General features: G+C 40.1%; 1 protein-coding gene across 5 annotated transcripts in view; it reads right to left on the reverse strand.

Annotated features, from left to right (window-relative positions):
• med13a (mediator complex subunit 13a) overlaps positions 1-27,839 on the reverse strand; it is a 208,567-nt gene that overhangs the window by 40,977 nt on the left and 139,751 nt on the right. For 4 of the 5 annotated variants that reach the window (XM_048612425.1, XM_048612423.1, XM_048612424.1 and 1 more), the window contains 7 exons: positions 27,324-27,414; positions 25,196-25,314; positions 17,282-17,375; positions 12,406-12,623; positions 11,514-11,704; positions 9,636-10,564; positions 6,110-6,289 (listed from right to left, as the gene is read on the reverse strand). In XM_048612425.1, coding sequence (XP_048468382.1) covers positions 6,110-6,289; positions 9,636-10,564; positions 11,514-11,704; positions 12,406-12,623; positions 17,282-17,375; positions 25,196-25,314; positions 27,324-27,414 — 1,822 coding nt within the window. The remainder of the gene's footprint in view (positions 1-6,109; positions 6,290-9,635; positions 10,565-11,513; positions 11,705-12,405; positions 12,624-17,281; positions 17,376-25,195; positions 25,315-27,323; positions 27,415-27,839) is intronic. The other variant, XM_048612426.1, reaches the window with a different exon arrangement.

A 27,839-nucleotide genomic window follows, 5' to 3' on the forward strand; every position in this document is an offset into this window, starting at 1 on the left:
AGAGGTGTATAACAACATCTCTGAATGGGTTGATTAGAAAATATCTATAAAGGTCCTGAAAGGACTCTTGTGGCACAGTGGTAGCGTGTCAAACTCTGCCCAGGTCCAAATCCCATCTGCTCCAGAGGTGTGTCACAGCACATAATAGTTTGATGAAAAATACGTTCCATAAGGAAATCCTGTAGTAGTATCCTGGAACTGAGATGATTAACCAACAGCAACCACAACCAAATTCCTTTGGGCAAAGTATGATTCCAACAAGCAACTTCAGTTTTGCTGAGGAATCTTGTTGTCACATGCAGTAAGATGTTTCCTTGATGTCAAAAGTAATCACAGTCACTTCACCTCTGGAATTCAGATCTGTAAAATGGTAGGAGCTGACTGACTCAACTGAATGTCAGTCCACAGGTTATTAGGAACAACTGCCCTACAGACTACCCCTTCCATCACTTTACTGATGATCAAGTGGCACTTTGCCAGGGTGGGTTTGCTGAAGAGTCTACTGTTACCGATGTCTAAGCAAGACATTATTCAAATAAACAGGAGTCATGGAACCTTTTGCATGACTTAAGGTATTAAGAATTGTGCTGGTTTCTTCACCATTTATTTTCAAACAGGGACCATTGAAACCGTTCCCAGATTGACATACAAGATTCATTTTACTCATTTAAATCAGCTTGGTTCAGTGGTTCACTCTTGCTCAAGTCAAAACATTCTAGATCTAAATAACACTTCTGAGACCTGAGCTCAAAATGTAGCTGAAACTTAAACACAGCACCAAGGAAACACTACATTGTTGGAGGCATGCTGCATTACTGTCCTTTCAAGCAAGGTCAAAACTGTGGCCCTATCTACCCTCTGCAGTAGTCATAAAACATTGCACTGCATCAATCAAATGAGGAGTTGAATTGACCGTGCATTCTGGTCAACTTTTAGCTAGTCAGTTTTGTTTTGTATTCATGGGACCTTGTTTATGGAAAACCTAGCTGCCTGCTAAACATTTATTGTGCTTCAAAAAGCAATTCATTGGTTGTAAAGTACTATGTTGCATCCCAAGGACATGATAAAGTACCACATAAACAAGATATTCCTCTGCAGAAACTATTAGTACTTGTTATGCCATGTTAAGCAACAGTCAACCAGCCACTCAATCATAAAAAGGAAAAAATACCAAAACTCAGCATTGACCCGATGACTCAAGATAAAAGTCTGTATTTTAGGGAACTGCAGAGCTATAATATTCCAGCAGATTCAGTAAGAAAAATATCTGTGATCTAAACAGCTTCCATTTTAAATTAAGAACAATTTTTTGATTCGAACTTCAACTGTCTTCAGCACTGCTGAGGATAGAACAATCAATCACTATCAGAAATCATTTTACACTATAAAAATTAATTCATTCTTTCAGCTGCCTCTGCCCATCTCCTCTCACATCTTTTCCAATTTTGTTCAGGAGACCTACCATCTGCTGGCTTAATCCCATTCGAATTAAAGAGCTGACTATTCAAATAAAAAGTGTTGGTAAAACTCAGCAGGTCTGGCAGTATCAGTACCGAGCAAAGTTAATGTTTCAAGATAAATTTGACTCTTCTTCATAACCAAAGCATTGTCTCAGCACCTTAGTTAGCACTGACGTCCCAACTTCTCTTTCCGGACCCCATGGTAACTGATATCAGTATAAAATAAAGAACTGTGGATGCTGGAGACCTGAAACAGAAGGAGAAATTGCTGACAAAACTCAGGTATAGCAGCATCTACAGGAAGAAAGCAGAGTTCACGTTTCAAGTGCAGTAAAGAATCTGCTTTCTTCCCACAGATGCTGCCAGACCTACTGAGTTTCACCAGCAATTTCTGTTTTTGTAACTGATATCATAACTGCTTTCCTCCCATCAGGTACTGTTCCCACTTCCTCTTCATGACAGTGCAACCTTATTCCTTCTTTGAACAGTACTATACCCCACCCCCATCTCCAAATTATGTATGATCCATGACTATAATATACTAACCTTTCTCAACTTCTCCACACCTTTTAGCAGAGACAAACACACCATTTTCAGCCATTGCCAGGAGTGTTGTTCAGCTTAGAGTGCTTTTCTTGCTCAGATGTGCCCTTACCAATCCATTTGTAGCTAAAACATTTCTAACTTAATTTTCTTGTGGCACAGAAATGCCTTCTAATCTACTAAAATTCCTTTGTCTTGTGCATCTGGTTGCTAGCCTTTTGGTTACATCATCTATACACTTTAGGTCAGCTTCCACCTCTAAGTTAATGGCGCTCAGTTCTACTTATCTACAAATTATGTCAAATCCACTAGTGACTCTTTGTCAGGCCACTTGTTTGACATTCAATCTTGGATGAACTGGAGCTTCCACCAGTTAAACACTGGGAACATCAAGGTCACTCTTTCCAGATCCTGCCACTGGCTCTTTATCAGTGTCACCACTTCCATCCCCATTTAAGACATTACCACAGATTGAACTAGACTGTTCCAAATCTCAGTGTCCTATTTGACCCCAAATCCACATTCCAACCTTCCTAACACTGCTCATCTTGCGTGAATCTTTCTGCACCTGAAACTCGGAATGGTTTTGGTCGACTTCATGCTATTCCAAAAGTACACCAGGTCAACCATCTATCCTGTACCCTCCCTCAACTGCAGCTCCATTCTGAAGAGTGATCACATCAGACTCGAAACATCAACTCCATTTCTCTCTCCACAGATGCTGCCAAGTCTGAGTTTCTCCAGTACTTTGTACATTTTAATAAAAGCATTATCGTTGTTTGTATTTTGAAAGCATATGCCTTGACCAATGTTCCCATCAAACTGCTCAGTTGCACATGTGCAGCCACTCCAAGGTTCTGTGCAAGGCAACTGGCATCAACACTGCCGTGCACAGACCTCAGAAGACTGCACAGCCGAAAAGAAAACTAGAGGGAAAACAGGTCTCAACGGTAGAGGATTTGTTCAATAGTACAGCAGCATTTACGGCAACAGTAGTGTTAATGAGACAGTTGAAGCTTGATACCAAGCTCAACCCCCATCTAAACAAGCATTAAAGTGCTGATATAAACCAACCGTTCACGTGCTGTCTCAACTCAAACGAGCATATCCTTCCCTCTGCTCAGGTTTAAGAAGTCTAATTAAATATAATGCAGACCAATGAAGAATGCAATACTTTTTGACAGCGAATGTTATATCTTAATGAATACAATCTCAATAACATGGATTACAATTTCAAAATAGCTGTTTCTACGACTTTTCTGGGCATGGGAAATGAAAGTGAATTATTTAAAATCTTTGACAAAGATCAAACCAGTTGAATTTTAGGTAGAAATATAAGCAGGGTATTCTAAGGACAAGATGCTTAAAATAACATTCAGCATTTAAATTTAAATGGAGGGAAATCTGAAATTGGTGTGTTACCACTAGAATTAACTAATGTTCAGTTAGAAATTTTTTTTTAAAAAACTTGAATAAATAAAAGATGGAGAGAAATGAAAAAGCTAGAGAATGAAAACAAAAAAGAAATGGAAGAAAGAAAGAAAGTCAAAACAGAAAGAGCCAGAAATAAGAAAGCTTGGATAGTGTAGAGAGGAGAAATAAAAGAGCAATAGAAAAGAAAATCTAATTTTAAAAATGTGAGCTCCACAGAGAAGGAAATCAGCCAACATGAATGGCTGGATAAAACCCTTAGAATAAAGGATTAGAGAATAGATAGGAGCTCAGTGGGCAACTCTGACTCCAGTAGGGATGGGATTTAACCAGAAATCTGTGTGAAGTACCCAAGGCTAGAGGATCCAGTTGGAAGATATTTCACTTCTTTGAAAAGACTGAAGTGTGCAAAGGTATTTGGACCTTAAAAGTTACAATGGCCTGATAGTTACAGATATGAATGTTTACACCAGTTTCAGAACAGCATTATGCAGAGCATGGAACTGCTGAAGAGGCAGAACTCAATACGTGTCCCTAATGTTTATCAATTAAAACAGTGAACTAGAAGAATGAAATCTAATGGCATTTGTACAATTACTGACATGATATCTCACCCAGTTACAGGTGGTAAAATGGTCATATCAGAATCGGCAAGGTTAACCAAGTCTGGGGATGGTGAAGGTATTAATTTTGGGGAGCAGGCGGAAGAATGCCAAAATAACAAAGGAGAAAGACTTCAACCTAAATAAAATGCTTTTATTGAAGTAATACTAGACATACTAAAGCTAATTGCTAGAAGTGAAATGCGAGATTTATTGCAGTTTTGGGCTGCCTAAGGAATCCTCAGAAAAGGGTGGGGTGCATCAGGAAAAGAAATAAGTAATAAAACTGTAGCAGTTGTACAAATTGAATGCCTTTCAACAGACCCTATTAGGAGGGGGGAGTTGGCTCAGGACAATCGAAAAGTACATCAATTATTGATACAGAATCAGACAATGGGATGATGAGTATCTTATTTCAAAGGGAGAGATGTATCCTTATTTTTCAAGGAGATAAACCAATAAAAGATATTGAGACACACTGTAGCAAATCAATCACTGATGCTGCCTAGTTATACACTGTGTCTTCCAGGGAGGGCTAATGAAGGATAAGATATTAATTAGAGGGACACAAAAGGTTACAAACTGGACTAGATTAAAGAGCGACTTATTAAGTGGGAAAGTCGTGGTTGGAATAGTGAAACAATTCCCTGTAGAAGAATCTGATCTTAATCTTTGGGGACCCAGATGGTTTAAAAGTACTCGCCTCACTGAAGGCACAAGAACAACCAATGGAAATAAAAGAAACTGAGATGCTACAGGAGGATCATCTTGAACTGTGAACTGACAGTGTTTGAATAGACCTCTCAGAATTAGACAAAAAGAGCATAAGAAAAAGGGAGATGTTGAGGAAATTTTCAATTTTCAAAAACTTCAGAATGAAGGAGGCAGGTAAATAGAATGCTTAGCTCATAGTCTTTAACAGAAATGCAACAGATGGATTTTGAACTGAGACAGCCGTATCAAACAGCCTATTGGTTCGGATTCATTTTCTGAGAGTTATTATTTAAAGGGCAAAGTGTGAATTGAGGAAATGGAAACTGTCTCAAGAACCAGCTAATAGGAATGTACAGCAGTCCATCAGATGCTAACTCCAATGAAAAGAAATACAGTGGATGCTAAAAATTTGAAATAAAAATAAAGTGCTGAAGAAACTGAGCAGGTCTGGCAGCATCTGTGGAGCGAAAAACAGTTAACATTTTGAGTCAAAATGATTCTTCTGAAGGAGAGGATGACAAAGATGTGGTGAAAGTTTGCCTGACAAGTCACATGCCAGATAGTGCGAAATCCCCAAACATCAATTAAAACTGCACCATTAATTTCAACAGCAGTTTTCAAAAACTGCTTAACATGGAATAGATTCTGTAGAACTCTGAACTAAAACCAGGATTTCAATTCAGTTTCAGATAACAATTATGGATGTTTCACCTAGATTTCTTGAGTGAAGTGCTTGTGGTGAAAATTACAGTAAAAATAGTAGTAGACATGTTCAACTTTATTCTACAAAGTATGGATTATCATTTTTTGTCATATTGTTAATCTGCACATCTTTTAGTCCTCATGCCTGAAAACTAAAAAGACCTGAACCCCCATGGCTTTTTTTAAAGAAGCGGAGCCAAATGGACCTGCAAATACGCCGAGTTTACACCCTTCAGGAAAAAATTCACTTGATCTGAACGAGCCCAAACAGACCTAAAAGCAAAGTTATTTTTTCCCCAAAGGGTCAACCTCAGCGTGCCTCCTGTTTGAGCCCTAGGTTAAACAAAAAACTTCACTTTCAGGTCCATTTGGGTTAAGCAAAGTTTTCTCTTCCACCACAAAGGGCCTAAATGGACCCAAACAGACCCAAATAGACTGTACTGGAGCCAAAACTGAAAACATCCTTTGTCCAAAAACCAGTTGGTCCCTGACCTGAAACCACGATCTCAGCCGGATTCAGGTATCAATGAAAGAAACAGGTGATTAAATATGGCTTATAACACTGTTCTTATAGAGTAGTGCTCATCCTTATAATCTGTAGGTGTTTCACATTCAAAAGTAATAAGTGAAAGGCCCAAAAAAAAAAGAAAAACTTACCGTAAGATCCCCGACCAGCCAATTTGTGGAACTGCTGCCAAGTGAGAGGCCCCTGCACGTGCTGGATACTCTCCCATGATCTAACAGCTCGTTTCTTCTGAATGGCATCTTGCAAAACAGGCTGAAGGGATAGAAGAAGGCGCAGGAGATCTTGCGAACACAGCATGCTGACATCCACAGCTGGAGAAACAAAAACCAGAAGTTTACTGCTTGATAATAAGATAGGTTATAAATATGAGTTGGCTTATATGCAATACTTTAGAATAATTATTTCTTTAAGTTTCATTTTATGCTAAAAACTACAGTTGTTGAAACCAAGAGACAAACACAAAAAGTCCTAATAGCATGTATGATGATTCGTGCTTTTGGAAAAGCTGTGTTCTCTTTTTGTGTAATTTTACTTTAAGACCAAAGTGAACTGAGACATATTCTGAAACAGAATCAATTGGTTTCCTGATTATGGCATTAACAAATTCAGGAAATTACTATGTGACCAGATGCTGCCTTGGGAATGAAAAGAAGCAAAAAACTAAATAGAAAGCTAACTGCAGTGGGAGGATCCTAGCCTCTTGTGCGACAGGTAATTCAACAGACTCAGAACCTGCAAGTGTGGAATGAAATTTGGCACTTCATCAACGATTCCGTTTGACAGTTTAGAACAGATCATAAGTATTGAAACAAGCTTCTGAGAATATAGCACAAGCCATGTTACTGTGTATGTTATACAAATGCAAAAGATGGAGAGTTCAAGACAAGGACAGGAGGTTATAGACTGGATACAGCTCAGTGTTGCAGCTTTAATGATGCCAGAGATCACTGAACTACTTAAAGTCAGAAAAGGGAGTCCCTGTGCCATCAGAACTGCTGTGACAGAAGTGACAGGAGGACTGTAGGCATGGACATTGCCAACTCTAAGCAATTTCTGGTGACTTCACATGGAATATGGTAAATGCAACTAGAGAGTCAAATAAGTGAACGGGAAGAGGACAATCCAATATAATGGAGACCAAGCTAGAAAGATTGAGATCATAAGTGATGCCACAGCTGTGCAGGAAGTAATTCAAGTAAATACCTGAAAAGCATAGTGCATGATTACTTAAATGTCAAACTTCGTTTTTTATTTGAAATAGTATACAATTCAACTGTATACTGGCACTTTAGTTGATTTGTGACAGGGTTTTTTAAGAAATATGAAATCTTGCCCAACATTATTTTTTTCCCATTGGCATTACAGGGATTACTTACTTTTAAAGGTTAGTTACTGGTCTCAACATGGGTTGTAACACATGTCTGTCTGTTATTTTAATGTAGTAATAAATCTGTTTATTTTAACATGCATCAACAATCCTTCCAAACATGAAAGGATGAGTGATAGCGAACATGTTAAGCACTCATCAGCTAACAATCTAATTTTAATTTTCAGGATCAGAGTCCAAAACTAGATGGAATAGGTTTAAGATTAGAGGGGAAAGTTAAAAAGATCCCGAGGGGCAACCTTTTCACACAGCGGGTGGTGCAAATGTGGAAGGAACTGCCAGAGGAAGTGGTAGAGGCAGGTACAATTACATCATTGAAAAGACATTTGGACAGGGACATGGGTAGAAAAGGTTTAGAGGGATATGGGCCAAACACAGACAATGAGACTAGTTCAATTTAGGAAAACTGGACGTGTTGGGCCAAAGGGCCTGTTTCCGTGCTGTGTGACTCCATGACTTTATTCAAACTTCAGATATGAAGTAAGCAGTATTTTGTATGTTATAAATTAATAGTTGTCCACTCAGCTAATACAGGACATCTAAGAACAAACAGGCTACAAAAAGCACTATATCATGCAGGCATTCAGACTGATCACGCAGCCAGCATCATAATGCAACAGTCACCACATTCTGAAACATTAAATCTATATTTAAGTGGCATAGATCAGTTTCTTCTGACGAAATGTCAAAGGAGGGCATAATGGGAGAAATATTGTGTTTAGAAGGAGTGGTCTACAAACATTTTGAAGTGCCCTAACCAAGCATTATTCCTCAAATGTCACCTAGTTATTTAACTCATTCAGTGCCATTTGAGACACTCATCTTGGCACAAAATTGGCTGCCAGGTTTCTACAAAAACAATGCCCACATTTTACAAGCAATACATTGGCAAAGTATTTTAGGACATCCCCAAAATGAAAGTTGCCTATTATACGCACACACACACACTTCAAGGTTTTTCCTTCAAATTCCTTATTGTTTACTCTATAAAACTACTACAAACCAGCATTCAGAGTAGTTCTGAACAACATTAAAAAATGGGCTGAGAACTGGTAGTAAGCAAAAGAATGGGGTAAGATATTATAATAGCAAAAACACTGAAGCAATGGGCACCACTCTTTAACAACCAAAAGTACTTTTGAACATCATGGTCAAGATATAGTGGATATAAAGTGCTCCCACTGATAGGTGGGCTGAGAACCAGAGGGTACAGATGAAGGATTAATGGCAAAAGACCAAACAATTGCATGAAGAACAACTGTTTTTTAAAGCAGCAGGTGGTCAAAATCTTAAATGTATTGAATAAAAAAAGTATAGTGGAGATAAATTGATTTGAAACCCTGATTGAATCTAAGATTTTAAAAAATGCATGGTTCTACTGAATGCGCAGGGATGTGGAACTAGCTGGTTTGGGCTTGCAGAGAGACCGCACAGACATGAAGGACTGGACAGTATCCTGTGCTGTAACCATTCTACAAACTAATGTAAGGAAATATGTTAGTTTAAATGAAACAGAAAAATTAAAAAAGTTTTATTTAAAATAAGTAAAACACGTTTTGGCTGGAGGAGCAAGGTAAATTGGAAGCTAAGGCTAAAGAGAATAATCACTTCCTTCAATATGCTAGGAATTCATATTGCTTGAGTGGCCTGGGGTAGATGCATGCAAATTCTCATTTAAGTATGCATATTAGAATGAGTGTCACTACACAAATAATTATTTCTAATTAAAGGACTCAAAATAGCTCCACTAGCTGTTACCCATCCACAGTGAGGGGATAAAGAATTACAGTAGTCTTTTTATTGAGCAATGGTCTGTCACACATGTCAAGTGTTGAAAACATCTGTGCAACCAGGCTTGATATAGTTCGACAATGATTCAAGTGGCATTCAGAAACAAGTCCAATGCTGGGGCTACTTCAAAGACTAAATTAATCTATCACTGATATTAATCAAGCATCCTTCAATGCTAGAACATAATATTTCTGAATAGCTTTTCTGATATTACGAAGAAAATTATTCAAGGGAAAGAAATTATCAATTTTAAACATTGTTTTTAAAAAAACAGGAGCACTTTTGTAGATGAATTTCAAATCAAATTTCCTAGAAAATTTTTGAACTTTCTACTTATCAATTTTTTTTTTTAAAAAACAAACACCGGAACTATAATAGGGAAGGAATTGCAGTTAGTGCAAGATTATTAATCTCATTAAGAAAAAAACCACCATCATTGCTAATTTAAAGCTTCTGGTCCATTTTTATGAGTAACTCACCATTTCTTCTTGACCAATGATGTAAACAAGAGTTCTTCACAAGTGCTTCATCAAGCTTCCCACCCGACATATTGTCCATAAACTGATATCCCTGCTCCAAAGCAATGTAACATTCCCTGTAGTAGTCTCTATCCTCCACACGTACCGGCGGCCCCACTGTTTGTAATTTTGCCACTACTGAAGGATCCACTGATTTCAATGAGGAGAAGGGGTTAGTGCACTGGTCCTGAAGTAGCAATATTAACTCGTCAGGCACTTTTTCGGTCTCCTTGGTGCCTCCTTCCCCCTGCTCAACAGACATGTTCCTGAGGTCCTCTAATCGCTTTTCAGCCTCACTGCTACAGTCTGTGTTTCGCCCAATAATATCCAATTCATCTTCCAAAAAGAGCCCGGAGTTGTTTCCAAACCTTCGGTTCATCACAGCACTGAATCCGCATGTGCATGGGTTCTGAGACTCTTTGGTAGGGTCTGGGATGTACAATCCAGCATCAGCTCCTTTGATGTTCATGTTACAGACACAGATGCAGCAGCTGTCAAAACTGCAATCTTTAAAGAGATTCATGATGGAATCAGATAGGATTAGGTTCACATAAAGACTGTGCGCTTCAGGAATGGATTGCACCGTTGCAGGTTCTACTGAATTCAGTGGGCGACAAGTTGAAGGTGTGGAAGCAGGTGAATATAAATCAGAGTTCTCATACTTCACAGAGCCCTGAACACTGGCTGGACCCCCACATCCACGAGGAGTGCGTGGGGTCCTTGGTGTCCTTGGAGTTGGAGCAGAGATGCGTGGAGTGGCAGGAGATGGAAGAACACCAGCACCATTACTTGGAGGAGCACTGTTCGTCACTCCAAATGGGGTATGCGTTTGTGGTGTGCAGGTCTGTATGTAATCCTGATCCATACCACTTCCAACACTCGGAATATTTCTAGACAATAAAGTAGGTTATTCATTAATCTCAAAACAAGAACACTGAAGTGTATACCAAAATTCAATTTTACGTTAAAATAGTCATATTGCTGTGGTTTTCCTATGATAATTGTTACACTGGCATACAGTATTATATTCCTACCATACTTAGATTCATTATTATGTTTCATCAGATAAAATTTTACATTCGTCCATTTCTTCAAAAAACTATTAAATTCCACAGCTAAATATACACTGGTTGCTGCCACTTATTTTGAAAGATCCAAATCATAAACAGCTGTAGCATTAGCACAAGCAGCTGAGTGTTGTAAAATATTCAGTGTTACAAGTACACTAAACACATCAGCCCTTGCTCTGTAAAAGTTATAGATCTAAACTCTAACTGACGTTAATGTCTATTCATAATATCGACAGCACCAACTGTCCTACACAACAGTTCAGAGCTAATGGCACTATTATGAACAATACCAGTTGGGAACAGAGGCTGTCAGCAAGGCTGTTCAGCAAGAAAGTTAGGAATGGAGAGTTCTGGCAAACAGAACAGAAGCATAACTGTTTCTTTCTCTGCAGAAACTGTCAGAGCTGCAGAGAGTTTCCAGCACTGTTTTTATTCCAAAATAATCCTGCTCTCTTGTTGCCCTGCACTTTCCCCACTTCAAATATTGATACAACTTTCCCTTGAAGGCTGCAACTACTCCCAGCAGCAAAACACAGCAGATTCCGAATCTCAAACCTCACTCCTCGACATTTTAAACTCATGATCTCATCAATATTGACATTGCAGCCATAGAAAATAGTCTTCCCCTATAAGAATATGTTAATGTCAAAAACCTATTACATCTCCTCTTGATTCACTGGAATCAATATGCTTGATTTCTTTTATATGGTTGAGTTCAGTTATTGCTAAATGCCTGCACTCATGCTACAAAACTGCAAATCAAACTTACATGTCACGGATATACGGCATGGGAGGTACAGGAGGAAGCAGGTCCAACTTGCCCACAGTCCACGAAGGACGATATTCTTCTGGGAGTTTTACAGGAGGCAGACACTGGCTTGGTAAGATTTTCAGTGGTGCAAACATAGTACACCCCACGTAACCTTGGCACTTCTCGGGTTTATAAACATAAGAAAAGTCCTGAGGATGTTAAAAAAAAGACAACTTTTGATCAGGTTTTATCAGAGGTGAACAACAATACTTTAGCCATAGACAGCCTTCAGCGGACATCACGGGACAACAAGGTGCAGAGCTGGATGAACACAGCAGGCCAAGCAGCATCGTAGGAGCAGAAAGGCTGACGTTTTGGGCCTAGACCCTTCATCAGCGGACATCGTCCGCTTTGTCTCAGTTCCTCCATAAATAAAAGAGAAGTACAGCACAGGCACAGGCCCAGGCCCTTCAGCCCTCCAAGCCTGTGCTGATCATCATGCCCTAACTAAACTAAAAAACAAACCTTCTGCCCTTATTCGGTCCATGTCCCTCTATTCCCTCCCTATTCATGTAAACATCCAGATGCCTCAAATGTCACCAACGTGCCTGTTTCCACCACCTCTTCTGGCAGTGCGTCCCAGCCTCCTACCAATCTCCCATCTTGGGATCTTTTTATTTTTCTTTAAGTAATACATAATAAATTACATAACTTACAAAATATTGAAACAAAAAATTGCATTTATCAGAGGCATATCACTAAAGTCTTTGAGTGTATGAGTGCATGGCATATCAGTCCATACAATCAATTAAATGCATTAAGTTCATCATACCAGAATCCACTGAAAACTTTAGGTTTAGCAATAAGACTTTTAAAATAATTCTGGAAGTTACAGACTAAGTTTTGTCACCTTAATCTCTGAAGGTTTAGGACTCCCCATTCCCTCTTCCACTTCAATTTTGAAATGATTCAGACTTGTCGCAGTAAAATGGTGGCCATCCAGAGTCATTCCTGCGGTGTTATCCAGGCCTCCAAACTCTTTGCAGTTAATATTCATTGGAGAGTAGCCTGGGCCATGCTGCTCCAAGGATGGAGGCGTGGGAAACATCTGCTGCAGATCTGCAGAACCTACACGAAAGAACTAGTTTTAGAACAAGTTTAGGGATTGGGGGCGTGGTTAAAAACTTTCAGGACTGCAGATAATAACACTAAGCTCAAAACAAAAGTTAACTGAATACAATAAATTAGTAACACTATGGTCACCTATTGGCAATTTTGAGTTAACAGTTTAACTAACTATCCGGGGCCCTCTCGTGGCACAGTGCTGGTGTCCTTACCCCTGGATCAACAACATAGAACAGTACAGCACAGTACAGGCCCTTGGGCCCATGATGTTACGCCAAACTTTTACCCTAATCCTAAGGTCTATCTAACCTCCACCCCGACCTTATACTATCACCCATATGCCTATCTAATAGCCGTTTAAAAGCCCCTAATGAGGTATGCCCCGACCACTCTCCAAGTAAAGAACCTACCTCTGACGTCTCCCCTATATCTACCTCCACTCACTTTAAAACTATGCCACCTCGTAAGAGCTACCTCCACCTCTGATCATTTTGTACACCTCTATCAAGTCACCTCTCATCCTTCGTTGTTCTAAAGAGAAAAGCCCTAGCTCTCTCAACCTTTCCTCCTTAGACCTTCCCTCCATTCCAGGCAACATCTTGGTAAATCTTCTCTGCACCTTTTCCAACGTTTCCACATCTTTCCTGTAATGAGGCGACCAGAACTGGACACAATACTCCAGATGTGGCCGAACCAGGCTTTTGTATAGCTGGAGCATAACTTCACGGCTCTTGAACTCAATCCCTCTGTTAATGAAAGCTAACACACCATACGCCTTCTTAACAACTCTATCCACGTGGGTGGCAGCTTTCAGGGAACTGTGGACATGAACCCCAAGATCCCTCTGCTCCTCCACACTGCCAAGAATCTTTCCCTTAACCTTGTATTCTGCTTTCAAGGTTATCCTTCCAAAATGAATCACCTCACTTTTCAGGGTTAAACTCCATCTGCCACTTCTCAGCCCAGCTCTGCATCCTATCAATGTCCCTTCGTAACCTAGAACAAGCCCTCAGCACTGTCCACAACGCGACCCACCTTCGTATCATCCGTGAACTTACTAATCCACCCTTCCACTCCTTCATCCAAATCATTTACAAAAATCACAAATAGAAGAGGACCCAGAACAGATCCTTGTGGTACACCACTCATAACTGAGCACCATGTTGAATATTTTCCATCCACTACAACCCTTTGTCTTCTAAGGGTCAGCCAATTCTGAATCCAATCTGCCACATTTCTCCCTTTCCCATACCTCCTTACCTTCTGCATGAGCCTACCATGGGGAACCTTATCAAACGCCTTACTTAAATCCATGTATACCACATCCACTGCTCTACCTTCATCCACGTGTTTGGTCACCTCTTCATAGAATTCAGTAAGGTTTGTGAGGTTATGATCTACCCCTCACAAATCCTTGCTGACTATCACGAATCAAACTGTGCCTTTCCAAGTGATCATAAATCCTATCTCTCCGAGCCCTTTCCAATAATTTGCCCACATAAGACTAACTGGCCTGTAATTTCCGGGGTTATCCTTATTCCCTTTTTTGAACAAGGGAATGACGTTTGCCTCCCTCCAATCTTCCGGCACTATATCCGTGGACAGTGAGGACAAAAAGATCATCGCCAAAGGCCCTGCGATCTCTTCCCTCACTTCCCATAGAATCCTTGGATAAATCCCATCAGGCCCAGGGGACTTATCTATCTTCACCTTCCTCAAAATTCCTAGCACATCTTCCTTACTAATAGCGATCTCTTCTAGCCTACCAGCCTGTTTCACACTGTCCTCCTCTACAACTAGGTCCCTCTCAGTTGTGAATACTGAAGAATAGTATTCAGTAAGGACCTGTCCTATCTCTTTAGGGTCCGTGCACAAATTCCCTTTACAATCCTTGATCAGCCCTACCCTTTCTCTGGTCATTCTCTTATTCCTCATGTACGTGCAAAAAGCCTTGGAGTTTTCCTTGATCCTATCTGCCAAGGTTTTCTCATGCCCCTTATAGCTCTCCTAAGCCCTTTCTTCAGCTCCTTCCTGGATAACTTGTATCCCTCTCAAGCCTTTTCCGTTCCTGGTTTCCAAAACCTTACATAAGCATCCTTCTTCCTCTTAAGCGGTCATTCCACCTCTGTTGAGAACCAAGGCTCCCTCATTCGACCGCATCTTCCCTGCCTGCTAGGGACAAATATATCGAGCACACGCAGTATGCATTCCTTAAACAATCTCCACACTTCTAGAGTGCTCTTCCCTGACAGCATCTGTTCCCATTTTCTGTTACCCAGTTCTTGCCTAACAGAATTGTAATTACCCTTCCCCCAATTATAAACCTTACCCTGCTGTATGTACCTATCCTTTTCCATGAGAATTGTAAAAGTAACAGAGTTATGATCGCTACTGCCAAAATGCTCTCCTACCAACAGGTCTAACACTTGGCCCGGTTCATTGCCAAGCACCAAATCCAAAGTGGCCTCTCCACGTGTTGCTCTATCTACATACTGGGTCAGGAATCCTTCCTGAATGCACTGGACAAAGAGACTCGGGTTCAAGTCCCACCTGCTCCAGAGGTAACATCTCTTAATAGGTTGATTAGAAAAACAGGTTAAATAAGATATTTAAATAACTATTGAACCACACTTCAACATTTCTATGCATATAATTTGTTCTCAAGTCCATTCCACTATTCTTTAGTCAGCCTCTGGGAGGTTCTTCAGAGGTTTGATGCTCAAGGCAGAATATGCTATGCTATTAATCTGTATAGCAAATTATGTAACTTACATGGCAATTGGGATACTCTACATTCTACCTGAAAGTCAATTAGTTACATAAAAACAGCCGTCCTCAATCATCACAAAAGAGAACACAAATAATTTCTCAGAAATGCTATGGAACTAAGGGTATAACAAGAAGGCAAAACGGAAGATAATCCGTACTAGTAGGAAAAAAAAAATTAGAGAAATTAATTGGGTTCAAGGCTGACAAATACCCAGGGCCTGATAATCTGCATCCCAGAGCATTAAAGGGAAGTGTCCCTGGAAATATTGGATCCATTCGTGGTCATTTTCCAAAATCTAGAGCAGTTCCTACAGATTAAAGGGTGGTAAATGTTTCAAAAAAAGTTTAAAAAGCAGGAGAGAACCAACAGAATTACAGGCCAATTACCCCAACATCAGTAGTGGAGAAATGTCGTAACAGAATTCAACAAAAGTCAGCATGGGCTTATGATAGGGATATTATGCTTAACCGATCTACTGGAGATTTGTTTGAGGATATAACTAGTAGAATACATTGGTGGCGTATTCAGATTTCAAGAATGCTTTTGTTAAGGGGTTAATAGAAGAGGATAATGGGCAAAATAAAGTGTACAGGATTGCGGTGATATTCTGACATTGATTGAGAATTGGATGACAGAAGAGTGTGTGAATAGATGGGTCTTTTTTTCCAGGTAGCAGGCAGTGACTAATGGTTTAGTGCAGGGGTCAGTGCTTGGGTGCCAGCTATTCATGATATAGGTAAATGACTTGGATGAGGGAACCAAATGCAATATTTCCAAGTTGACGACACAAAGTTAGGTTGGATTGAGAGTTGTCAGGAGGATGTAAAGAGGATTCAGGGCTGTTTAGACAAGTTGAGCATGTCAGCAAACATGACAGATATATGTGAAGTTATACACTTTGGTGTGAAAAACAGAAAGGCAGAGTATTAATTAAATGGTGATATATTGGGAAATGTGGATGTACACCAGTCAATGAAAGCAGACAGGCAGATGCATCAAATGACGAGGAAGGCAAATTGTATTTTAGTCTTCAATGCAAGAAGATTTGAATTCAGAAGCAGGGATCTCTTACTGCAATTATATAGGGCCTTGGTCAGACCACACCTGGAATACTGCGTGCAGCTTTGATCTCCCTTGCCAAGAGGAGATAGATACACTTGCCACAGTGTACAGCAAAGGTTCACTATGCTGATACCAGGAATGTCCTATGAGGAAAGATTGGTTCAACAGAGCCTGTTCACTACAGTTCAGAATGAGACGGGATCAGATTGAAACATGTAAAATTCTAACAGGGCAATACAGGCTAAATGCAGGGAGGATATTTCCTCTTGCTGGGGAGTCTAGAACTGGGGGGTCACAGTCTCATGATACAAGGTACGCCATTTAGGACTGAGGTGAGGAAACAATTAGATCAACCTGTGAAATTCATTACCACAGTCGACTAGGGAGCCCAGGTCACTGAGAATATTCAAGAAAGAGATTGATAATTTTCTTAAGTATCAAAGGCATCAAGGGAAATTGAGAGAAAGTGGGAATATGGCATTGAGACAGAAGAAGTCATAATCATACTGAATGGTGAAGCAGGCTCGAAGAAACTAGGACCAGGAATTGTTTTTATGTTTCCATCAGCTGAAAGCACAAATAAATAAGCAACACCTCCAACAAGTATTATACAATACTCTCAGCTGTTTTAAACCAAATATGGATTAGACTTGCAAAAAAAGTATTTCACAATTTTAAACGTATAGTTACAGCTCCACTTTCGATTGTCAACAGAAAGGTACGAAGATTTTTTTTTGATTAAAAAGTACACAACTTTCATAATAAGGATGACAAACAAAATGGACATTGGATTATTCTCAAGATTTTGTTTTGACATAGTTTTGCTTACTTATACAAGGGAACGTGTCAAAAGGCCCAGCCTTCGCATCCCTGTTGCCGATTTTTTCATCCGATCCAACATGTGCACTTCGAGAACCAGGCTGCTGAACAAAAATAATTAGATAAACAAACATCAATTTTTTTTTCACATTCCAGATGCATAAAATTTCAGACCAATTTGCTCATGTGTAAAGTAAGATGTCCAATCTCCAATATTGTTCTCTAAGAACATTTTTATGGAAGTTTTAAAGACAATTATCATGGTGACTTGAGGAAAAATGTTAAGACTTCTGGTGGCACAATTTCATAATGTTTTATGGGATATTTGCAAAATAATACAAACAGTGCTCGCAATTAATGGGGACGACTGCCCAATATTCAACCCCCCATTTACAACACCTCAGATTTAAAGCAAGCCACATCGAAATGCAGCAAGACCTGGAAAAAACACAGCCTTTGTAGTATCCAGTTCTTCCAAAGGTCTCTTGATATTATGTGGATTAAATAAAATTGGCTGAAGACTGGAATCTGTGACGCTGGGGACTTTGAGAAGATCTGACTGAAACATGTAAAATTCTAACTGGGCTAGACAGCGCAGGAGCAGGGAGGATGTTCATTGGAAGAGGCGGAGATGGATCATCTACTTGGCACTTCTGGCTGAAGATCGTTATGAAGGATCCAGCCTCATCTTTTGCAGTGTTGTGCTGGGCTCCTTAATCATTAAGGATGCAGATATTTATGAAGCCATCTCCTCTAGTGAGTTGTTTTAAGTTTCCATCACTTTTTCTGTTAATTGCTGCATGGCAGTTTGTACTTCTTTAGTAGCTTTCTTAGACTGAAACCTTATTTGTAGGTATGCCTACTGCTGCTCCTGCATGCCTCATTGACCAGGGTTGATTCCCTGGTTTGATGGAAATAGTAGAGTGAGGGATTTGCTGGGTCATCAGGTTGCAGATTGTGTTGGAAGTACAGTTCGGTTGCTGATGGCCACAGTGCCTCATGGATGCCCAGTCTCAAGTTGGTATACTTGTTCTATCCCATTTAGTACAGTGATAGCGCCACAAAACACGATGAAGTGATTCTTTAATGTGTTCATATCTCATTTTTAGGTATGCCTAGTGTTGCTCTTGGCATGCCCTCCTGCACTCTTCATTGAACCAGAGTTGATCCCTGACTTTATGGTTTTGGAAGAATTGGGAATTGGTATAGAATTATGGGAGTTGTATTGGAATGTGGGACCATTATTTAAGAAGGTGGTGTGGATAAAACAGGAAACTATAAGCCAGTGAACCTAATATCTGTGGTAGTGGAACTAAAGATGAAACAGGGACAGAATTAAACTCCACTTGGAAAGGAAAGATCAATCAAGGATAGTCAGCATGGGTTAAAAGGGGTAGGTCATGTCTAATAAATTTAATTGAATTTTTTGAGAGGGTGAATAAGTAATGGTGCAGTTGTCCAAGTCTACACAGACTTCAGTGAGGCTTATGACAAGGCCCTGCATGGCTGACTGGTTAAGAAGTTAAGAATGCATGAGATTAGGACAATTTGGATCCAAAACTGGCTTAGTGGCAGGAAGCAGAGGGTCAAAAGGGTCGTTGCGACCAGAGGCATGTATCAAATGGTGTACTGCAGGCTTCAATGCTGGGCCCCTTGCTGTTTGTTATGTACATTAATGATCTAGACATGAATGTAGGAAGTATGATCAGTAAGTTCACAGAAGACACAAAAATGGTGTGGTAAATAGCACGGACAAATGTCTGTCTACAGGATGACTGACAGGCTGGTCAGATTCGTTGAACAGTGGCAAATAGAATTTAATCCAGAGAAGTGTGGGGTGATGCATTTTGGGCCAACTAACAAGGCATGGGAGTACACGCTGAATGATAGGACCATTGAAGTAGAGGATCAGAAGGACCTTAGTGTGCATATCCATAGATCCTTGAAGGCAGCAGGACAGGTAGAATCATAGAATGATAAAATCATAGAATCCCTACAGTCTGGTGCAGGCCATTCAGTCCATCAAGTCCACACCAACCCTCCAAACAGCATCCCAACCAGACCCACTCCATCTCTGCAACCCAGCACTTCCCATGGCTAATCCACCCAACCTACACATCCCTGGATACTATGGGCAATTTAGTGTGGCCAACCCACCTGACCTGTGCATCCTTAGACTGTGGGAGGAAACCAGAGCACCTGGAGGAAACCCACACAGCCATGGGGTGAATGTGCAAACTACACACAGACAGTCGCCCGAGGCTGGATTCGAACCCAGATCCCCAGTGCTGAGAGGCAACAGTGCTAACCACTGAGGCACCGTGCTGCCCGTAAGCTGTTTGCTTTGACATAAATTGCAACATTATCAAACAAAATCATATTTAATAAATGCAATTAATATATGCTGACATGAAGAAAAACGCATGCAATGAGCAGTTCAAATCTGGAATCCGTTAACCTGCATGTGTTGAAGGCAGATTCAACTGTGGCTTTTTGATGACTTGCTGTGTTACTTTAGCAGAGTGCCAGCATAGACGTGATGGGACAAATGACCTGTTCTGTAGTGTAAGAATTTGTTCTTGCAAACAATTTCAAGTAAATTTTTCTTCATAATTAATTTTTACGCAGTTCTGATCTTCAATATGAGCAAAGCTTGTACATACAGTTATAAAATATAAATTACTTTTGAATGAACTGTTGGAGTAAATTTAAATTGTTGCCTTTTAATACCAAGCACACTACAGTAGAGCTCTAGCATTGTAAGCAGCTGATGTCCAATAAAAGCTCATCACACATTTACTCTTCCACGGTCCACTTCTGCTGCCAGACCTAATGAGTATTTCCAGCAGTATTTCTGTTTTTATTCTCAATGATACGCCGACTCTAGTTACATAAAAATAAACACCTTAAGTTGAAGCTAGCTGCACTGGTTTCGCAAGGAAGCACTTAGAGAGCAGACAATAAAGGAATGTTCAAATTCCATCTCATACGATCGTGTAATGACTCACTGTATCATACAGTTCTCATCTACTCTGATAGCCCAAGAAATTTTAGGTCGATAAGATGGTTAAACAGGCATATGGAATTCTTGCATTTATTAGTCAAGGCACTGAATATGGTAGCAAAGCCATTAGTTAGGCCACAGCTTGAGCAGCTGTGGTCACCACACTGAAGGATGGATGTGATGGCACAAGACAGGGTGCAGAAGAGATTCACAAAGATGTTGGCTGTGCTGGAGCAAATAGATAGGCTGTGGTATTTTCCATTTTTTTCAAATTTGAGGGATGTGGGTATCGTTGGCTGGCCAGCATTTATTGCCAGTCCCTAGTTGCTCTTGAGAAGGTAGCGGTGAGCTGCCTTCTTGAACCACTGCAGTCCACCTGCTGTAGGTTGACCCACAATGCCATCAGGGAGGCAATTCCAGGATTTTTGACCCAGCAGCAGTAAAGGAATGGTGATATATTTCCAAGTCAGGATGGTGAGTGGCTTGGAGGGGAACTTGAAGGTGGTGGTGTTCCCACATACCTGCTGGCTTTGTCCTTCTAGATCAAAGTGGTCGCGAATTCAAAGGTACTGATTGAGGATCTTTGGTGAATTTCTGCAGTGCATCTTTAGAAGTACACACTGCTCTAAACTGAATGTCGGTGGTGGAGGGAGTGGATGCAGTGCTAATCAAGCGGGCTGCTTTGTCCTGGATGGTGTCAAGCTTCTTGCGTGTTGTTGGGGCTTCACCCATCTAGGCAAGTGGGGAGTATTCCATCACACTCCTGACTTGTACTTTGTAAACAGTGGACAGCCTCTGGGGAGTCAGATGGTGTGACAGTCGCTGCAGTATTCCTAGCCCCTGACCTGCTCTCATAGCCACCCGTGTTTATGTGGCGAGTCTGGTTGAGTTTATGGTAAATGGTATCCCCAGGATGTTGATGATGGCAGTTTCAGTGATAGTAACACGATTGAACATCATGGGGGGGGGTGGTTTGATTGTCTCTTTTTGGTGATGGGTCATTGCCTGGCATTTGTGCAGCCCACATGTTACTTGCCACTTGTCACCCCAAGCTTGGATATTGTCCAGATCTTGTTGCATTTGGATATGGACTGCTTCAGTATCTGAGGAGTCACAAGTGGTGTTGAACATTGGTGAACATCCCCATTTCTGTCCTTATGATGGAGGGAAGGTCACTGATGAAACAGCTGAAGACGGTTGGGCCTGAGACACTACCCTGAGGAACTCCTGTAGAGGTGTCCTGGAGTTGAGGTAACTGACCAACAACCACGACCATCTTCCTATGTGTCAGGTATGACTCTAACCATCAGAGAGTTTGCTTCTTGATACCCACTGATTCCAGTTTTGCTAGGGCTCCTTGCTGCCACACTTGGTTGAATGCAGCCTTGATTTCTAGGGCTGTCACACTCACGTCACCTCTGGAATTCAGCTCTTTTGTCCTTGTTTGAACAAGGCTGTAATGAGGTCAGGAGCTAAGTGGCCCTGGAAGAACCCAAACTGAGTGTCACTGAGCAGGTGCTGCTTGATAGCACTGTTGGTGACACCTTCCATCACTTTCCTGATGATCGGGAGTAGACTGATGGGGCAGTAATTTGCTGGGCTGGATTTGTCCTGCTTTTTATGTACAGAACATACTTGGGCAATTTTCCACATTATTGGGTAGATGCCAGTGTTGTAACTGTACTGGAAGAGCTTGGCTACGGGAGCTGCAAGTTCTGGAATACAGGCCTTCAGTAATATTGCCGGAATGCTGTCAGAGCCGTAGCCTTTGCAGTATCCACAGTCTCCAATCATTTCTTGATATCATGTGGAGTGAATAAAATTGGCTGAAAACTGGTATCCGTAATGCTGGGAGTCACTGAAGGAGCAGAGAAGCGGTGTGGGGGAAGGAATCAGCTTGAGTTGCACAAAGATCTGTGGAGCACAGACAGGGTCGATAGGGAGAAATGTTTCTCCTCAGTTAGAGGGGTTAATAACCGAGAGGCAGAGATTTAAGTTAAGGAGCAAGAGGTTTAGAGGGGCTGTGAGGGGAAAAAAATCACCCAGAGGGTGTAGATTTCTAGAACTCACCACCTAAAAGAGTGATAGAGGTAGGAACCCTCCGGACATTTAAGAACTATTCAGATGAACACATGAAATGTCATAGCACACAAGGCTATGGGCAAAGTGCTAGAAAATGGGATTAGAATAGGTGAATGTTTGATGACCAGCACAGACAATGGGCCTCTTTCTATGCTGTAAAAACTATGACTCTAAGGATTATGACCAGCCATGAGGTTTCAGATCATGGATGCAATTCTATTGCTGCTGATGGTCCAGCGTACTTCCTGGATAGCCAGTCCTGAGTTGCTAGGTCAATACTGTCATAGACAGACGCATTGGCAGCAGGCAAAATGGGGAGGATGATGTCATGTGTTTTTTCTCTTGTCCTTTCACCACCTGTAACAGATCCAGTCTAGCAACTATGCTCATTAGGACTCACCCAGATCACAGTCCAAACCCTCAACCACAACGATCTATAAGGACAAAGGCAGCAGGTATATGAGAACACCACCACTTGCAAGTTCCCATCCAAACCACTCACCAGCCTAGAAATATAATGCCATTCCTGCAGTGCTGCTGGGCCAAACTCCTGGAACTCCCTCCCTAATGACTTTGTGGATCTAGCCTACACCAAATGGACTGCCGCTGTTCAAAAAGGCAGTTCACCACCACCTTCTCAAGGGCAACTAGGGATATGCAATAAATACTGGCCCAGCCAGCGATACTCACATTCCATGGGTCAATTAAAGAAAAAGGACAATAGTGGTATTACTGAGCCACTCTTGGTAGATTTTGTGTTCCCCACGCAATGCACATTCTGATCACCCTCAGTGCTTCCTCCAAGCAGTGTTCAACATGGAGGAGTAATGATTCATCAACAACTGCGGGTATTATAGATTGCTTTTCTAAATGCTAAATACATCTTTTATAACAGACTCTAACATTTTCCCAATGAAGAATGTTAAGTGAACTGAATTATAGTTACTTTTTTTTTGGCTCTCTCCCTTTTTCATCAAGGGTGTTACATAGGTAGTTTTCCAATCCTCTGAAACTTTTCCAGAATCTAAGGATTCCTGGAAGATTACTGCCAACGCATTCCCTATTATTGTACCTTCTTCCTTTAATATCCTAGAACGCAAGCCACCAGTCCAGCGGACTTATCTGCCTTTAGCCCCATTAGCTTCCCTCGTCTTCTTCCTCTAATGATATAGTTATTGCTTTTATTTTGTCTCCGCTTCTTCCCCCCCCACTTTGGTTACTTAGCATTTTTGGAATGCTAATAATATCTTCTGCCAAGAGGACTGCTGCAAAGTTTTTAATTGACTACTTTGCCATTTCCTAGTTCTCCATTATTATTTCCCGAGTCGCATTCTCAATGGGGCCTATGTTCACTTTGGCCTCTCTATTCCTTTTTATATAGTTAAAGAAGCTCCGACCATCCGTTTTGATATTACTTGTAAGTTTACTCTCGGTTTATTTTCTCTCTCTTTTGTGGTGATCCTTTGTTGGCTTTTCCAATCCTCTGGCTTACCACTAATCTTAGCCGCATTGTATGTTTTTTCTTTCAACTCAATACTATCCTCAACTTCCTGAGTTAACCATAGTTGGTTTATCCCCTTCTTGGACTCTTCCATCCTCGCTAGGATAGATATTTGTTACCAGTCATAAGCGATTTTCTTAAAACATCTGCCATTGTTCATGGACCATCTTTTCTGCTAAATTCCCTTCCGAGCCAATTCTGCCTCATTCCTTTATACTCTTATTTAAATTTAGCAGTGTTTTCCAAGTTTCTCAATCTCAAACAGTATACTAAATTCTACCACATTATGGCCACTGTTAGACAGGGAATATTTTACTCTGAGGTAATTTAAACATTCCTTAATAGACTTTACAAGGTCCAACATGACCTGATCCCTAACATAAAAACAGATATTGCTGGAGAAACTCAATGTCTGGCAGGATCTATGCAGACAAAACAGAGAGTTAATACTTTGAGTCCAGTGGCCGGTCTTCAGAACTGGACTTGAAACATGAACAGTGTTTTTTCTCCATAGATGCTGCCAGACCTGCTGTGTTTCTCTAGCAATTTCTGTTTTTATTTCTGATTTCCAACATCTGTAGTTGTTTTATAACCTGACCCCAATTGGAACTGCAATATATTGTTCAAGGAAACTGTCCCAAAATATACTGAATTCTTCCTCTTGGCTACCTTGCCAATTTGATTTTCCCAATCTGATGAAGATTAACATCACCCATGACTAATATACTATCTTTTTAACATACCCTCGTTATCTCTTGATGTAATCTCTTTCATACAGTCCACATATTATTAGAGGATCTAAACACTACTCCCACCAGTGTATTCTTCCCCTTATTATTTCTTACCTCCATCCATATGTATTCTAAGTCTTCCGATACAGAATTATTTCTTACCAACACACTTATTCTATCTAGGACTAAAAACTACCCATCATCCCTTCCTTCCTGTCCTTTCAAAAAGTCACATACTCCTGAATATTTAGTTCCCAACTTCAATCTCTTTGTAACCATGTTGCCAAAATGACTAGACCTTACTCATTAACCTCTATTTGTGCCATTAATTTGTTTCTGTTTCAAATACGACATGCATTTAAGTACAGAGCCATTAACTTCACCTTATCACAGTGCTCCCCTTTGATCTAATTTGCTGCTATATGTTTGTACACTCTGGGTATCATCTAAAATAGTTGCCCTGCAATGCCAACGTATCCTTTTGCTTTGAAAAACCTACATTTCCTCTCTTCTTCCACACCGTTCCCCCACCTTAAATTAGTTTAAAGCCTTCTACCAAAAAAAAGTCAAGAAAACAAACATTTCAAACTGGGTAAAATAACTTACCCCAAGTTCATCTTCATCATCAAACAGATTGTCAAGATCTTTGTATGAAACAACCAGATCGACTTCATTCATAAGACTCGTGGATGCAGTCCGACTGTGTGTGGGTGATCTTTGTCCATCTATAATTTAAAGAGAGAGAATCTATGAAAACATTACGTAACTATTTAATACTTTAGATTAGTTTAAATTTTGTTGTAATAAGCGCCAAATACAATAAAGTACCATAAATTGACTTGCATGTGAAAGACGTTACCTAAATTACGTAATACTTCTATACCACCTCACAGAATGTAAAATACCTTGGGAATCCTGAGGATGTTAGGAGACATTGTTCTAGACCTTCAAAAACTATTTTTAGTCTGTGATTATCGACGCTACCTTTATAAATTTCAAGACTTTTATAAAAATACCTCTAGTAAAAACAAACCCAACTATTTTTGTTTATTGCAACATGCTTTGAAAGTGCTGTTAAGGTAGGAAGCTCCTCCATTTTGACAACATTCACCAGTTCTTCAAACCTACCTTTATGTTTGCATTTTCAAGAGTCTGCTCCACTGTTTCATCATCTTTCCTACAACCCCAAAAATATACAGCTGCTCTGTTAATGGGGAGGTGATGGCCTAGTGGTACTATCACTGGAATGTTAATCTAGAGACCCAGGTAATGGCTCACTAATGTCCTTCAGGCAACTGCCATCCTTACTTGGTCTGGCCTACATGTGACACCAGACCACAGCAAAGTGGTTGACTTTCAACTGCCCTCCAGACAATTAGGTTTGGGCAATAAATGCTGGCCTAGCCAACAATGCCTTCATCATATGAATGAATAGTAAAAGAAATAATGGCTCAAAGTCCAAAATCATCAATGTCACTCCCTTTAAACAATATCCAGCATATCCATTTTACAAACATGAAGATGAGTATGCAGTTATACAGCCAAACTAAAATAAAATCAGGATACAGTATTTTCTTCTCCAAATGGGTATGAGATCACATTCCAAAACAAAACATTGTTTTGATGTGAAGACTGTTTCATTGACCTTTGTTAAATTTACAAGTGGGAGATCATCATCACTACGGCGAGGTTCAAGTGTTTACACTGTTAAATTATCTCCAAAAGCAGAATCATGGAAAGGGGATAGGACTCAAATTTTAACCTAACATCTCTCGAGAAATCAATAAGCAGTAAATAAGTGAGGCATAAGATCAGCATTCCATCTGCTCCCTGGGGAGTCCCAACTATTGCAATTAGTCTTTACCCCCAAAACTCAGTTTCTCATGACGACTATTTTGAAAAAGAAAATTCCTTCAGTTAGAATCAGACAACATTCAATTAACGGCTGCTCAAATTAAAATAACAGAATAACAGTACCATTACCATATCAAAATAAGGGGAAGGTAGGCTGCAAAAATGAAGGTATAATGTTCTAAAACTGGCAACAGAAAAACAAATTCCCCCTCAGCACTTTTAAATTTGACACAAGCCTACGTGCAACAAAATATACACAAAAAATTCTGATGAAGAGACGGTTGTTATGTCAAGTACACATTTAACAGTAATTTTTAATATTATCACTACTTTTAAATTCCTAGTTCTGAAAATACAAAAGCGATATGTTCAAACACTCAACAGGATTAACCTTGTTCAGCACTATGCTGCTGCATAATACAGAGGCAGCATCTATGAAGAAAACTGCTCACCTAAGAAGGGAAGAAAGAAAGTCTGACCAAATGTTTCTGACAAGTTTTTTTTTAAGATAATGGGCAGCCTGAAGCATTTTTCATACATTTATGATATTAAAAGAATGCTTCAATCAAATGAAACAGACATACACAAAATACATACACTTCCACAAGTTCTCTTTTTTTTGCTCATCGAGATGATGATTTATTGGGGCAGAGAACAAGGCACCTACCAACTATGTTCCATTCCAGAAATCCAGGTGATTAAGGATAGAAGTGGAAACAATCTGTGCATAATTTTATTGGAGAAATACACATTACAAACACGCATCACTTAATCTAGCCACTAGTTTATCCGTTCTCATTTATAAGAATTCAGAAAGATTCCAGTTAATACCCATGACCGGTATACAATTATGTACAATGAATATACATTTAAATTATACCTGGTTTTGTTCCAGAATTAAATATCGACATGGCATCCTCTCCTTCTGCCGGCAACATTGAATGGGATATGCCAACACTGTCATTGTCTCCCTGTAATACAGAAACCAAAATTTACATACATACTAATGCCTACCTAATGATGATATTAGACTTGAGGAGTTTATGTTCAGAACTAAATTTGATAGGTGAAGTGCAGAAACACTAAGTTTTTCTTAACTAATGTTAAAATGAAAGCAAATAAATGACTTACACACATCTTATACATCCTGCAGTTCCCTTTAGTGAACTACAGGTTGAAGCTGAAGGAAGGTCAATTTTCAAAAGGAACGGTGCATGAAATGGAATTATTAAGATTGATCAAGTGCAACCAAAAAAAAAGCAGCAAGTAATAGTATGTCTCTGCATTTTGAAAACAGCAACAAGGAAACAACCAGAGATAGTAGGAACTGCATATGCTGGAGAATCCGAGACAACAAGGTGCAGGGCTGGATGAACACAGCAGGCCAAGCAGCATC

Source organism: Rhincodon typus, chromosome 26 (assembly GCF_021869965.1).
Source record: "Rhincodon typus isolate 14 chromosome 26, sRhiTyp1.1, whole genome shotgun sequence".
Taxonomy (NCBI): domain Eukaryota; kingdom Metazoa; phylum Chordata; class Chondrichthyes; order Orectolobiformes; family Rhincodontidae; genus Rhincodon; species Rhincodon typus.